Here is a 16,891-nt window from a genome sequence, read left to right as displayed (position 1 = left end):
ATCTATTTGTGTGTACTAGGACACACTCACTTTACTATGCCGGTAATTATTTATTTATGAGTTAAGACATTATCAATAAATCATTTTGCATGAAGCTTCGGTTCAGCCGAAAGTGAGAGTGAGGAGAATGCAGAATAAGTTGTGAAATTCAATAAAAGTGAAAAAATGTGAACGTAGAAGATGGCTGGTAGTAAATTGGAAAATAATAAGTCTGACAGCGAGGCGGTGGTGGATCTTGCCGGTACTAAGAAAAAAATTAAAATGAAGAAAGAGACACAAAAAAATACCGTGGGCACAAGACATTGCTTACACAAATTTGCAAACACTAATACTAACTTGCAGTGTATTTATAAAATTTCTTTCCAACTGTTTATATCTTTATCGCTCATGTGTGTTGCGGAACATTTCCTACGAATGTGACAGTTATTTATGCAAAAAGACAGTAAATGTCAATGTGAGCCGCACAGCTGTAACGCATGTAAAAACACATTAAATACATTCGGGCGTATCTCTCGTTATGTATACAAACAAGTACAAGTATATGCAGGGCTTGCGCCTATAAATATGCAACGTTTATGTACATGCGTTTGCTGCTTGTCGCTTTAAACAAATGAGGGAAATATGGAAACGGACGCACAGACCCAGCGTATAATTGTGAGCGAGCGCGTGTCGCAGCCTTGACAAGGGACGAACTGGATTACACACATATACATATTCAAATCTATGTACATATGTTATTTTATGTATGTATTTGAGTTCGCCTAGAAACAGACAAAAATAGAAATGTTTAACATATATGTCAATGTATAGCTTCTTTTTTGGTAAGCTCTCTACGCACCGTTCAGCTACGCATTTTGATTGACAAGTTCTTCAAAGATTGGTTGGGGTGGCGCTGTCTTTCAATCAATTTGACTGACATTATTTTGTCATTAATTTTCGATGGGTTTCACTCAGTTTTGTGGAAATTTAGTTTGTATTGTAGCACTAATGCTAACCAAATTCAGTAGTAGAGGCAAACAAGCATAAGCAAACTTATTGTTAGGTACATGTATACGCGTATATATGTACAATACATATCTAGTATATCAATGTCCATGGAGTAATTGGTAGAGTGTAATAGAAAATTCACATAAACGAGTAGACATCGAACAGAAAAAATTCAATAAATAAATAAGTGCGTCAATTGAGCCGACTTAGTGGACGTTATATAAATACAAACAAAAATAGGTCCTGCACAGAATTTATTCAAACAAACAAATCTGCGGAGCATTTTAGTCATTTACGTCAGTAAGTGCAATTTTTTTCGATATAAATATGGAAAATCTGAAGCGATTCTTAAGTTGATAATGTACATTTAATTATATATAAATAATAATTTCCTGCACTTATTAAATATAGCACTATAAGGAAGTTATAAACATTACAGCGCTTAAGGACAAGTTATAGTAGCACAGTTTTCGGCGCATAGGTTTTTTGTCAAGACGATTTGTGTCTTTGCTAACTTTGCTTTTACAATAGTGCAAAAATTTGAATAAAAATTTTACTTGGTTCACATTTATTTCGTTAATCAAAATACGGCTGAAGGAAAACCACATATTGTGTTTGTCATATAGCGACGAGATCTAACCTTGAAGTACTACCCTGGTATTTGGAGCGTCGTGAGAGTTGTAAAAGAGATATTACCACAAGGACTCTATAACAAACAAATCAAAACCGAAGCTATTGTTCTAAATCAAAGTTTGAAACAGACATTTTTTATACGCGTCGAAGACTACGGAAATTAGTGAAGAGTAGAGCTTAAATAAATAATAAATTATTTTCGACTATTTACTACCATTAATCTAATCATCTGAATAAAAATGAAGAACCAGCAGGACCTAAAATGAAATGGTTGCCACAGAATGGAGTTTTAAAACATGATTTCCTGTGCTTTATTCTTGAACATAGTTCGGAAAAATTCCGATCTTTCACTGTTGTAAGCAGCAGAACCACGGAAAATTGAAGCCAAGACATCTTGAGAAGACACGAACAAACCATACCAACGATTCAGACAAAAACACAACAAGCCAAATGCAATCATTGTAAAGACCTAACTATCGCATTACTGTTATATTCATTTAGTTAAAGTGCTTTCAGCATTTTGTCATCCACAGTAAATTGTTGCAGTGGCCAAAAGCTAACGGCCTTCACGCCCGCCCGTATAGTTAGTACAACAGTAAAGGCTATTCCATATTTAAGAGACACTTGTACGTGTTAAATAGTCGGTCGCCAACATTGTCATCAAGCTGCTGCTAATAAACGAAAGTTGTGTTAGTTGAACAAGACCCTTCAGGTAGGTGTGAGTGCATTCGAGTGGTATTAACAGCGCCGCCAGACGTTCCAATCCCTGCTTATGTTCAACGATTCGTCTCATTTTCCGCAATTTCTTCTTGCTCTTCATTTAGTTTAGCTTTTCTGTGGCCGTCCGCAGTGATAGTGCGAAAAGTATACTTTACTTTAGCCGCTGATCTAGTAGTCATTGGCCGGCAATACGTATGAATTGTCGCTGCCAACTGTACAATTTTTCGCTCGGCTCTCAGTCGAACATTTTGCCAAGAGCGAATAGTGTCATTTGTACTTCGATTTTTTTTTTTTTTTTTGCTGCGGCTTGTCTAGTCGGCGGGCAGTCTGCTTGGTTGCTAATAACTTGGTAGGCTGCCTGTATAAATGCGACAGTAAAAACAACAATAATAACCTTAAATAGCGATTAGGTTATGGGCACTTATGTCAGTTAAACGGCCTCAGCTTAGAGTAGTTGTTGTCAATGTGCTTTTATTGCGTCTCTTTGTAGGTGTAAGAGTGGTGTTTCTAATGCGATTACATTAAGTTTCTTCTTCAAGTTCTTTTATGAAATGCATAAATAAAATACTCGCAATTAATGCAAGCGTGATGAAATTGCATTGCAGAAAACGACATTTAACTGTATTGAGGACTAAGAGGAATAAATAAAAAGTATTGTTAAACGTTTATTAAATAAATGCTACCCTCATAGATAGAATAAATAAGTACAGAAAAAAACGAAAATTTTTAAATTTAAAATATTACGGGTTTGGAGAGTCCAATACCCTACACTTTTTTATTACGTTGATCTACATGCGCATGAAATACGATAAAATTTTTATCTGTATTCATTGCTTACTTTGTCAGTAGCAGCCGCTAAGGTTAATTTTTCAAAAGCTCACACTTTGTTGCTTGTTCGTTAATTATTTTTCTCAAAAAATACTGCAACGATGCCTCAGCCTCGATATTCGCCAGACATGGTATGACTTTTTTCTCTTACCAAAAATAAAGAGCACCTTAAAGGGCCGTCGTTTTACAAGATGGATGAAAATCGCTGAAAGAGCTAAAGGCTATCGCAAATATCGGGTTTGAGAAGTGTTTCGACGATTGAAAAAAGCGCTGGCATAAGCGCATAATATTGAATGTGAACTATTTTGCAGGCGACAGCACTATTGTCGATGAATGAATGAAAACTTTTTTCAAAATACGAAAACTCCCTTGTTTTTTGAACACACTTCATATATTGGTCATACAAATAAAAAAATAAAATAAAAAAGAAAACACATCAGAATTTTGTTTTCAATCATGCTTCGTAACTCCCGTAAAATGTTAGGTACTATTCTCAAACTTATGTAATCCTGCTCCACGCACTATATATGTATCGTTAACGGTGTTGTGTTGGCGAAAAGGAAGTTTAAGTTCAAGTGCGTCCTTGTAGCTAGGAGATTTTGCATTGTGTTTCTTTCGGAGCGGACGGAGAAAGAGAACCTCATAGGTTGCTACATACGCGCAGTATAAAACCAATAAAGCAAATACAAAGCTTACTCTGCCACTTGAACTGAATGTCAATGAACTCGCACGCGTAAAAGTTGTAAAGAACAACCGACGAAATGACTGATGCGTGCAACGCTTTTAAAAGCTCGAAAAGCGTTTGTTGCAATGTTTTTTGCTTTTTTTTTTGTTTTTGTGTACTTCGAGTTAGCTTACAGTCGTTTTTGACCATTTGACATTAAGTGCACATCGAGGGTTGCCATATCGAAATATTTGAACTTTAGTGTTTTGAGTTTTTCACTAATCTTGTGTATAAAGGGTGCACCAACAAGAAAGAAGTGATGTTAAAATGAAACAAAACACTCAAATTTGGTCATAACGGGTTGTGTTTTTTGTAATGCAGATAATTTTAAGCCATTTATGATTTGAATAAAATGTCGGCGAAAACACCACCACGGTTCCGTTGGCATATCTCCAACCATTTACGCTAATTCTCGATGAACCAACGCAGTATTTCGCGCTAGCTCGCTGAATGTGGTTTTCGAGCTTCTCGAGCGTTGTAGGTGTATCGGCGTAAAACTTTGATTTAAAATACCCACAACGAAAATAATGTAGAGGTGTTCAATCGCATGATCTTGGTAGCCATTTGGCTTGACCGTTTCTCGAAATTAACGAGTCACCAAACTTTGTAATAACAACAACTTTGTTTGTTGACGAAGCCATTAAGCCAGAAATGGGTCTCATCTGAGAAGATTATTTTTCGTTGAAAATCTTCGTTGGAGAATCGTCGAGAAACGTGAATTTGCATAATAATCTTGGACAATTTCCAAGCGTTTTACCATAGTGAAACGTGACATGATGAAATGGCAAATCTTACTGAACACACTGATAAAATGTGACACAAATTTGTAAACTAAAATCGCGACATCTCTATTGATGGACGCTGTAGGTGTGTATCAAGGAAGCGCGATCATATACCATATACTATTGTGTATAAGACGCAGCTCGCAGCACTTGAGTTTTTCATTACGAACAGCAGACTTGTGATGGACTTGTTAGAAGTTCGTAGAAATGTTTTAGTTTGCTTTGTATTTTTGCATGTCATATAGTCATAAACTCGAAAAAGAGAATTGAAATAAATACTCAGTGGATTGCTAAACATTGTCTTCGACAAAAAACGACACACATTTATAACTATGTATGTAAATATAATATATCATATATATATTTATATTTTTAGCGTTATTTTCTAAAGTATGTGTTTTAAGCTCAACTCGATAACTTTTGTCTGGAAAGTATTAGTTACTAAATAACAAACACTATTGGAGTATATTGATTGACAGATGGCTAGACAGTGAAAATATTATATTGGATGTAGATGACTGTCAAAAAATACATATCAGTAATAATAAAGGAGCAGTGGTTGCAGCAAAAGAAAAGAGAAGTTACCGAATTGCCCTGAATACCGATAAATAGAGCACAGCGTAAGTTATGAAGTAGGAAATGGTATTTAGTATGAGTACCATATATATACACAATATAGGTACATATGCCTGTGCTTTCTTTTTCTTTCCAAAACTTACTCCCTTTGCATCCCAATTCATTACAAAGCTTTACTATTGTTGCATTTCTAAGAGTTACTATCTATCCTTCATTCTCTACTTGAATTCTTCGTTTGTATTTTGCTTTTTATTTCACACCCTCTTTATTGTTTTTAGACTCTTCTATCAATTTTTCCTTTCACAAAAAAGTCTGTTTGCTTAGTGTATGCCCCTCTCGAATAACACGCTTGGTTACAAAGGTGAGGGTGAATATCGTCAAATGTCATGCATATATACTATACGTACATATATACACACATGCTTATGCATGTCAGTTCATTCGTGTGCATATCCCTGATTCATTTTATTAAGAGCCACACTTGGACAAATTGGTTTTGAGATTAAATCTTCGTGCCATCGTCAAAGCTTTTAGTTGACTCGTGTTACACGTAAACGAGGAGAGAAAAAGAAGGGCAAATTAACAAACATACTTTATGTAGAGCAAAGTGTATTGAGTTAATAAAAACAAAGCATTCACCCGTTTGAATTCAAATAGGTAGCAAACCAATGCCGGTCGCAACTTTTCAAATGGAAAGTGAAATGGAAGGACAGCTAAGGTGTTTACGAATAAAACACACAAAAACGGCGAACGAAAGGGGATTTTAACCACAATTTATTGATTTGGTGTTTCAACTGAATTTGAATCACTGACAACACGGAAGTAGATAAAAATCTCGACAAAGGAACAAAAAGGCCATTCGGTAGAGTAAGAAAGTTTTAGGTCAATTGGTTGCGTTTAAGAAAGAACGCCAAAGGTGTGAAAAGTATTAGTAACTGTCAATCTTGATTTGATGGCGTAACAGTGAGTGTTATATGTATGTATGTATGTATATAGAGTGATTGGCCAACCTTTTCACTGAGCAGCAAAATAATAGCTTTGAAGTGGCTTAGCACCTAAAGGCATATGTAATTGAATTTAATGCTGCATAAGGAAATGAGTTTCGAAAAGACAAATAGGGTCACACATTTTTCAGTTTGGCTAATTTACAAGTTATTCGACAACATTTTATTTGTAACTTTTATATTTTTTTAGAATTTGGTATTTATGTTACTCGTGAAGAAAAAATGTGTGGATAAAGTTACTGTAAAAGCATCGGATTTCATTAGTTGGAAATATTCTTCAATGAAAGACTAGCGTTACTTAGAATTACGGTGAGTGATACGACTTATTATAAACATTTGTCATAAATATAAAAATTTACAAAAAAATAAATTGATTAGTCAATCTTAATGAAGTTCACAAATAATACACATAAAAATATTAAATAACATCTTAACAGGCGCTGTGGACTTGAAATCTCAAAGTTGCTTCAAAATTGTCAAAAGTAAAGATATGCACTTCGGCATTATTAGAGTATTATAGCAATTTATATTTATGTATAATAGCATAGCGCGAAAAACTAATTACCTGATTTCAAAAATAATATTGTTAATTAATTCCAAATTATTAAGTTGCTTTATTAGCTGCCACAACAAAAAATGTAAATTTCATTGCTGGTAATAATTTCGACCTGACTGATTTCTAATTGTCACCAAATATATACATTAATTTTTTGCGTAGGCTTTACTACACTCATATATTTTTGACATAAAGAAGGTAGTGTTATTTTGCTTTTTTCCCTTGACCTACCTGGAATACTTTTATGGGTATATATAAAGATATGCATCTCTCATATATAAAAAGGCATTTCCAAAAGTTGAGCAAATTAATTATAGCTAGTGGATTGGATTATTATCTCGACACCAAAGAACAAATGATTAATTTTGCTTTTTGAATTTGCAAACAAAAATTACCGGCCTTTCGTACAGCACAGAAAGAGCAGTGAAAAAAATTATTGAAGTAAGCAAAAAAAAAAAAACAGCAAAAACCAAAGCTTGTAAAAACTAAAAAGCGAAAATAGAAAATATTTCACTTCGACAAGCGTTATTTATTTCGTAACGTCCTCGAACAAGCAAGGGTTGGTCGTTGGGGGCTATGTCCACTAGGGTGGAGCGAAAAAAAACTTTTTTTTCTTAGCCTGAGGGTGAAATCGGCAGATTATAAATAAAAAAGTTTTTGACAAAAAAAAATTTTCTTTTAACATCTAGAGGCGTCGCACTCAATTTTAAAGTAAATTTTCGAGTTAAAGTTTTTATTTCGTAAAAAGTGTTCTAGAAGCTGACGAGAGGCCAAATCTCTGGCCAAATAAAAGCTATCAACTTAAAAAATATTTTGTGGTCATTATTGGAGTTTTTAATAAAAGTCTTAGACGACGATATGCTTTGCTTAAGTGCTGAAATAAATTTTTAGTCAAAAACCGTCACATTATAATTATATATATATATACGTAATTTTTATATAAATGTAAAGAGTTTATACCAAAAATAATTTTTTCTTGAAAAAAAAAAAATTTAACTCGAAATGTTAAAAAAAAATTTTTGTCCAAATATTTTTTTTTATAATCTACAGATTTAACCCTCAGGCTAAGCAAAAACAAATTTTTCGCTCCACCCTAATGACTACTTTCTTTGGGCATTAGAGTGACCAGATCTCTCTTGCAAAGAAGAAATCGAAGGGCGTTTTACTTTTACTTAATGTTCAGAAAGGCATTCTAAGCTGTTTAGTTGTAAAAAAAATCACGAGAAAGCGTTTGAAGGTATCAGCATTAAGGAAAACTTTTCCATGGCTGGAACAATTTACATGGTCTCTGAAATAAAAACCGAATAGAAATAAATTTGGGATTAATTTCAATACGGAAGCCTGTACATATGTATGTCAGAAAATTTTGATTAATAAAGTGGGTTTAAGGCCACCGCAAGAAGCGCAATTCTGAAAGCTTTACGATGAAGTTAACATTTAGCAACCTATCACCATCATTTCAAGACTTTCCAGAAGAACCAACGAAAGTATGTAGAAAATAGTCATGCTTTGCTTGTCTATCTGAATATATCTGATCTAAATATCTAAACCAAACTCACGTCAATAATTTAGGTTAATTCACTCAGCTAAACAAAGCAACTTTAATGGCTATAAAAACAAATAGCGGGGGAGTTTTATAAAAAAATATGTTCTCGTAGCTCTGATGCTATCTGTCTGAGAGCTATATATAAAACACCAAATTTTAGCTGTTGTGATCATTGCAGATTTTTCGGATCGCTGATCTTTGGTTATGAATTTTAATAGGGAGGTTACTTGGGTACAAGAGCATAAATATGTCATAATCCTCACCCAACCTAGTTTGCAATTCAAATCTTCATATATAGGTTGAGCACCTAAAAAACTTTCGCTAGGCAATCAAATTGTAAATAAATGATAATTAATATTTTAAGCATGGCAAGTCTTATTCCACAATTGACGCCTGTGGCCTTTATTTCTTTCTCTCTTAATACTTCATCTAACATTTTTACAGTAGTAGTACCATTTAACAGAAACTGGTCACCCTTAACATTACAACACAACACGATTTATTACTCTGTCGTCACGCTCTGGTGGCAGATGCTTGGTCAAAGTATGCTGCTTACTTTCTTGGATCCTTCTTATAGCTAAGCTTTACTATTTGTTTCCGTTTCTACTTTTTCGTCATCGAATTTATCAACACCACAAAGGAATAATGAAAAGCTTGTTTCAATCTGACGCCGTTGCGAAACTAATTTATCATTTTGAAAGATTACGCGAATTGTTTAACAGCAAAGAAACACAAAGAGAAAATAAGAAGAAGAAAGAAATAAACGGAGATGGTCAAAAGCCAACAAACGAAAAGTCAACAGTTGAAAAGACAAAACCAACACTTAATGTTGAAAAGTCAGTATTTGAAATACAGCATAAACTTGTTTTTAATATTTTTTACGAAATATCAGTGTTACGCACGAAAAAATTTCAACAAGAAAAATCACAAAAAATTAATTGATCTTTTGTGACACAAAAAGTACTTATTGAAAAAGTTGATGTCTCTCAGTAGAGGTAGAACGCCATAGGACAGACGATGGCATATATATTTTCTAATTAGGTTGAAATTGTGGTGAAATTGTCGATGTGAAATAAGATAAGAGGTTTGAGAGGATCAGCCTCATTTGACTAATTGTGCTTCATTGGTTTGTCGATTTCAAATGCAATACTTAACTTGAAACGGCATGAAACATCGGTAAAGTGGAATCAAAGCTTATTAGAAAGTTGGGCATTCTTGATTATGGTTTGATCAGTTATGAAGAGGATAAGCTTTCGCATAAATAATAGCAAACTGTTGAAAATCAAAGTCAACATTTTTCAAACTTTACAATTAGCTTGAAACTTTTTGATATTTGTGTGTTAGTATGTCTTGTAAAGCTTTGAAAGCTCCATACTATATTCTACAAGTTTACTAACCTGCAGATAAATTGGTACAGCTAAATGCTAATGTCCATAATTGACTACAGAAATGCGCAAACATACACATGGAAATATATTTGTGCTTTTTAAAGCTAACTTTAGTTGTGGCTATTGTTGTTGTTCAACCAACTTTGAATTGCAAATAAATTTATGTTGCTTTCATTGCAAATTGATGGCATAACTAATGGATTTGATTTGTATGCCAGCAGGAGCAAGTTGCCACAAATTGACCTTTTGCTGCACATACATACACACACGACTGTCTTTTTGTGTTATTACAATTATTATATACCATTCAATCTGTTGATGCTTTCTTATCAAGCACACAAATTGCGATTTCCACTTCCGGCAAACGGAACAAATTACTATTAAAACGGGAATAAAAGTAAGCGAAGCTTAGCTAGCAAATACAGTTAGAGCCAATAAGAGTGAAAAGGAACGAAGAGAGGCGGAATAAAAATGGTATAACGCAATGGAATTTTTGTATTCAACGCAAGCGCTATGAATGTAAAATGGGCAAAAGGGCCAGGGAAAGGAGCTGGTGGTGCAAAGTTACATGTGGCAAGCAAATACTACTGCTAAGAAGCTTTTATTGTTGGCTACTAAATTGAATGGTAATGGAGTTGTAAACATTTGCTGCTGACAAGGCGCATGTAAACAAACTGGCAGACATACAAACACAGGCACATATGTACAAAAATATTAACGGTGTTTTTGTGAAACATTATATTTTTATTTTTATTGTGTGTATATATGTATATGTGTGTGAGTATGTATGCTACATTCTTGTGGTAGGTGACGAGCTTACGCTGTGCAGAAAATAAATGCCGCAAAATTAATGTGACTTTTTTACTACTTTGTGGTACTACTAAATGTTTACACAGGCATAAATATGTTTTTATGCGCATACATACACAGATGAAAACAAATAAACATATGCTCAAAAGTGAAGTTGTTAACAAATTGCGCTTACAAATTGACAGAAAAGTACTTTGTGCGGTTTACTTGTGTAATTTTTTGCCGCTCTTGCACCCCACCGCCACCTTATACAACAATAAAATTTATTGTGTTGTCAGCAAATAAATAAAACTGCCTCGAATTTCGGAGCAATTTAACGGTTTTCCTAGCAACTCAACACCTTGTTGCATATTTCCGCAGGCATCGCGCTTAGAATATTTTTCCGCGAAATTGATGTATGTATTTCTATTATTGTTATAACGTACTTACCAATAGAACGACCCAGAAGTGCATTTTTGTATTCATTATTTTTATCTGCATAGTCGTAGGATCATGATTTGCTCTGTAAATATAAAGTTGAAAAATGACAATTATAAATAATTAGTTGATGTGCAGATTAAAAAAAAGAGAAATTTTTTCATGCAATCAAAATGTATTTATTAAATACATATATTATTACATATATCTTATACTAACAGTTAAGTACGGTATACCTACAATCAAGCAGAATATATAGAGTATACTAAGGGTTTGTGTGAACTGATTCCAGCCATTTCTGAGACCAGGCAACAATATACACAAGATGACATGCTCATAAATTTTAGTGAGATCCCTAACGACTAAAAATCTTAATTTTAAGTATATAAGTATAAGCGAATTCACTTCTTTGAGAGTTACACGTGGTTGTATACCACATTCTACTCATTCTCGAACTATGAAATACCGGAGACACGCTTATAAAATAAATTTTTAAAATTATCAGTTTGGAGACCTATAATTACATTATTTCCAATAAAGTTCTCGTTACGTCGATATTCGCTACAGACTTATAGTTACTTTAAAAAATGCATTACCATATATGGAATGTGAAAGTGATTATAAGCTAATTTCGTCTATTTTGAGGCGTTTAAGTCAAATTCTTTGAATTCTACTAAGATATATTATAAGAGCACATATTTAAACCATTGCTATTCACACTGCAACATATTGGCTATATATTTGTGCGATATAAACAAATGCTTAATTCAACTGGGTTAATATTATGAAACTACATTTTACTAGTTACTGCGATTTAACAAAATCAAAAAAAAAATATTTGAAAGCAAATTTATCTTTTGCATATGGACACCCTCCTCCAAAACGTATCATTCGATCCAGACTTGACCGCTGCTCTGCAATCACTGTTTTCATTATATCTTTTAAATTCTGATGCAGCTTTATTGCAATTTATGAAATTTCTTTGATTTCTATTTTTCTCTGCTTTGAAGCTGCCAGACAAAACAGTTAGAAAAACCACAAAAGAACACAACAAGTAAACAAGGCAAGCAGCATAAATTCTCGATCAAGAAGTCTCTCCTCCGCAACAATCTGAAAGCAGAAAATATGCAAAAGTCGCAGCAACAATCGTAGAAATAGCAAATTGAAAAACTTACTAATACCGCAAACTAAAGTTCGGTTTCTTTGCACATCTTTTCTTGGCTTTTGGCTCATTAAAAATGCAAAATTCTGCAAGAGTGTGCAATGAAGGAGAGCAACACAGTGCTTAACGATGGCGGTCAACATAAATATTTATGCAAGAATGTAAACTTTGCTTACAGAATGCCTCGCCTGAATTTAGCTGTCGGTAGACGTTAAAGTTTCGAGAGGTAAATTTCAATTGCCGCAACTTGAAGTAACTTGTTCTAATTACTTTGGAATATCATTACATTGTGGAAAATATTTGGGGAGGGAAAGGAGTCAGTGACTGTTCAAGTTTCCGATAAGTACCCTACTTTTAGAGTGCAACCCTGCTCTTGTCCATTGCAAATAAAATTCGTTCACAAGCTTTTTGTTTGATCGTACCTAAAAAACTAAAATTTTCGTAATTTAACGAGTATGAAAAATAGAGATTCGAAACCTAGTACATTCTGAATTGCTACACTCAAAAATAGATAAATTTGTTGTTTTCGAAAGAACCCAATGTGTCTTTAATACTAGTAAGTTTGGTGGTTTTTTTGAATTGATTAAACAAAGCACAGTGCTACTGTATAATTTTAACTAAGTATTTGTACTAACTCATCTCTGCGCTCTCATTTTGGTATAGCGCTCAAATCACCGCAAGTGTCAATGTAATTAAAACTTGAAACGAAATCTGATTGCGTCGCCGAATTGATACACTCGCAGTGTCGAAGAATTATCACGTGTCGCAAATGTACTGAAATGAAAACATGCAAATTGCCAAGAAATAAAATAAATGAATTAAAATAAATATGTAATACAAGAGCAAATGCTAAGAAGAAATCAACAACAATAATCACACGCTAGCGCTAACAGTAAAGCACAGAGTGACTTAGATTTACAAAGTCATCGGCAGTTCTACTAACCGTATCGTTATGTCATACTGTGCGCCTGAGATGCTCTAGGCGCTTATTGTTGTTTGTGAGTTCAGCAACAGAAGGTGTGTTAGAGGAGGTGGTGGGTGTTACACGTAACGCAATTGACTTGCGGCAAGATGCGTCACAAAGTTTAACGCGAGAAATGCGTCACACACAAGTGCCACATATAATGTTCAACAAACACAAACAAGTGTCTACACATATGCAAAAAGGAAAGTAACATATATATATATATATATATATATATATATTTCATATATATATGTCATTACATTTACTTGCAAAGTTACACCATAGATTTAAAACCACACTCACACATCACACATAGACAGACTTTGACATTCCTATACACACTTTTTTCTGCGAACACTTAATGTCACTCATACGCACTGTCAGCAGCACAATTCAAAGTTTTAACATTATGCGAATGAGTGCTGTGGTAATCACATATAGCGTAGGTGTGTATGTGTTAATGTGTGGAAAGCATTTGTGAACAAAAGCAAGTGTAAGAACTTATGAAAAAATAATAGCCAATGTGTATGTACAAAGAAAACCCTAGACAATAAACAGCACTGTATATACATTAGGGCATTTCATTTAAAACGTTCTTTCATTTCAACATGGAGATATGAAAATTTTGTTTTTTATGTTGAAAAAGAAATTCCCTGTAAATTAAAGCGCTTAATTTTGACTTTAAGTACTTCCTTTTTGATTTGCCACGTTTTTCAGATATAAAAAAAGTTTTATATGAAACAGCCTAATTTATGTATGTATTTCCTTAATTGTTAACAATTTCTAATAGGTCTGCATGTACTAAGCTTTCAGACAATCTCACCACAAGTCAGAACTTTACACAGCACATTGGAGATAAGTGAAAACAATGTTGCTTGTAATACGAGACACCACTTGACTTGCAATTGTGTTGGAGACAATTGTAAGTTTAACAGAAGGAGGAAGTTTGGTCACGGCAAGTTCAATTTGATAGCGGGGCGTAAAGGGATTTACCACTATTACTCTTTAAATTTAAAATTGGCTTGTGTTATGTGTCACTGTAGACTTATTATTATTTAATAAAAAGTGCACTAAAATCTGTACGGGGTCTCCATAGCCCGATTAAAAACATAAAAGTTAAGTTTTATATAAAAATAAAATACAGTTGAAACGCCAAAATTTCAATTTGACGGCCACTGAAGTTTTCATTTATACGGATTCTTATTATGATAGCGCTGATAGTAACTCAAAGTAAATTTTTGGCATAAAAGTGCAGTAAGGTGGGAAATGAGATATTTGAGAATATTGTATGGTAAAAGGTTGTCAGGTATCAGTTTTCTATAGTTATTTGTTTCTTATTCTATATATGGTATATTTGAGATTGGCTAAACATTTTGTTAATATCTTTTTAACACAAGTAGCAGATTTCTGCTTTGGCAGTGGCTTAATATCACCAACTGTACATTTATTCTAGCAACCTAACCAAGCAAAAAACTCTCTTGTGCAAAAGAATTAAATGCTCATAAATATCTATGTATGATGAGTTTTTAAAAACATACGTCAACAACATTCTGAGGTAATTAACGGGTGATCCAAGTAGAGGTAATTTTTCAATAGCTTTTGTTTGACAGATCACGCCGTAGTCGTGTCAAGCTGTCATATAATTTTTGTTTAGTATAGTTTGGCATTTTATCATTGAAAGACTTACGTCTGACCAACGTTTACAACTCGTTCAACTTTATTACGAAAGTTCACGTTCTGTAAAGAATTTGTTTCGCGCGTTTTGCTCAACCTATGGTCAACATAATTGGACCAATGAAAGTACTAGGCGCAACAACATCACCAATCTTAAAACACAGCATTCATTATCGAATATCGAATAGACCACGTCCAGAACGCAGTGAAGAAAAAATAAATGCCAAATAATGTTCTTTCTAATGATAATAAGCACTCCCCATTAAATTTGAATTTTCTGTGTTTTTTCTTTGAAAACGTAGAAAACCTCGAAATGGATCACCCTTTACTTAAAAGTTAATTTTAAATATTAGAAAGCACTCTGCTTTTAGTAAAGTTAACTCATTCGCGCAAAAACTTCAAGTTAACATTTAATACTTCGTCTGCAATTATACTATGAACGAAATATGAAAATCCTACATATATTCCCTCAAGACCCTTTACAAATAACGCATTTGCTTACATATATACGTATAAATATATTCCGGAATTTTCCGAACGAAAAATGAGTCGAAGTCCCGCCGGAGCAGAAATGACAGTGAGCAAAATGCTAAATGACTAAGGAAATAAGAAATAAATGTGAGGAAAATTCCAAACGTCAGCGAAAGGTGAACAAAATGAATGAAGGCACATAAGCTTATAGACTCATGCATGCATACGTTGGTTTTGATACATTTACTTGTACTTATGTAACCACAGGATGCGTGAATATGTATAACCAGCTGTTGTGGTTACTTCATATAACTTTTGTTTACAAATATGCAAATACTCGTATGTCTCCGGTTGTTGTTGCTTTCTAGCAGCATTATAAGAAATTATAAGTACTTGCATTATGGTGGAACCTTATTTTTGGTGTAAGCATAAGAAAATAATGTTACAAGCAAAGATATTTGTCCAGCTCTAAAACGTGAGGTTTTCTTCAAAAAATGTGTTACTACAGAACAGATAATTATCGCACAACTACCAGTAGTACATTCTTAAAAGTGACCGGTCAGTATAAAATTAACTATTGTGCAGTAGTTATCCAACAGCGCTCACCAGAAAATAAGTGATTTTTTGTATGTGGTTTTCGTTAATAGTAACTTAGAAACCATCACCATTTGACCAAATCTAAAACTAAAACAGTCTTTGCAGCACATATTCTTGAAACATTTCCAAAAACTTTGAAATCAAAGACCTCAAAAACATAATAAGTTTGATTTTTTAGCATTGAGAAAAATAATGTTTAATCAGCATCTACAATTTTTAACTGTAATGAGGGGGCCAGAAACTTATATCAGAAATTAATTTTAAGAAGATTTTTTGTTTATTTTTCCTAATTTATAGTTTATTCGGAAACTTGATTAGATAAGATTTTTTTTTATGAACAACTGTGATTTTTAATAAATTTTTTAGCTTATGTAATGTAATCAGAAATTAATTTTAAGAAGATTTTTTGTTTATTTTTCCTAATTTATAGTTTATTCGGAAACTTGATTAGATAAGATTTTTTTTTATGAACAACTGTGATTTTTAATAAATTTTTTAGCTTATGTAATGTGAAATTTGGTATTTGCGCAGTGACTTCAAAGCCCTCGGCAAAATTTTTAAAAGGTCTACAAAGCTTTTCTAATTTGTCGAGATTCTTCTTTTCGCTTGAAATCAAAAATTAGTATAGCTAAAAATGACATAACAATTACTTCGTATTGGATTGCTTACTAAAGGACATATTAACGATTTGAAGACTAAATTTCTAAAAAATGGAATCAATGTATTTTCCCATGAAACCCTATGCACCCTAATATGGCAAAAACTGTAGGTTCACCTATGACTATCTATATGCTTGCATATATAATTTTATATTTACATATCCTTCCTTGGTATGACAGTAAGTGTTGACTTCGAGTAAGTGTCAAGGCACCGTAGTTTGCCATTGTTGCGGTCACAGTTATGTGAATGGAGGCAAGTGTTAAATATGAAACAAAATGTTACACAATGCAACATATGTATTATACATATATGTGACCTGACGGTTTGAGGGTAATATCTGTTAAACATTTTCAAAAGCATTCCGCTCGGTAAGTGAAATGCTAAGCAGA

General features: G+C 33.4%; 1 protein-coding gene across 3 annotated transcripts in view; it reads right to left on the bottom strand.

The window, feature by feature from the left end:
* The window catches only part of nolo (no long nerve cord), an 81,493-nt gene extending 70,443 nt beyond the window's left edge, over nucleotides 1-11,050 (bottom strand). For all 3 annotated transcript variants that reach the window (XM_070107086.1, XM_070107088.1, XM_070107087.1), the window contains exon 1: nucleotides 10,984-11,050. In XM_070107086.1, the coding sequence (XP_069963187.1) occupies nucleotides 10,984-11,034 (51 nt within the window). In that variant the 5' untranslated portion in view covers nucleotides 11,035-11,050. The remainder of the gene's footprint in view (nucleotides 1-10,983) is intronic.
* Nucleotides 11,051-16,891: the final 5,841 nt, after the last annotated feature.

The sequence above is a fragment of the Bactrocera oleae genome, chromosome 3 (assembly GCF_042242935.1).
Source record: "Bactrocera oleae isolate idBacOlea1 chromosome 3, idBacOlea1, whole genome shotgun sequence".
NCBI lineage: Eukaryota > Metazoa > Arthropoda > Insecta > Diptera > Tephritidae > Bactrocera > Bactrocera oleae.
This window is presented reverse-complemented; position numbering and strand designations above follow the sequence as displayed.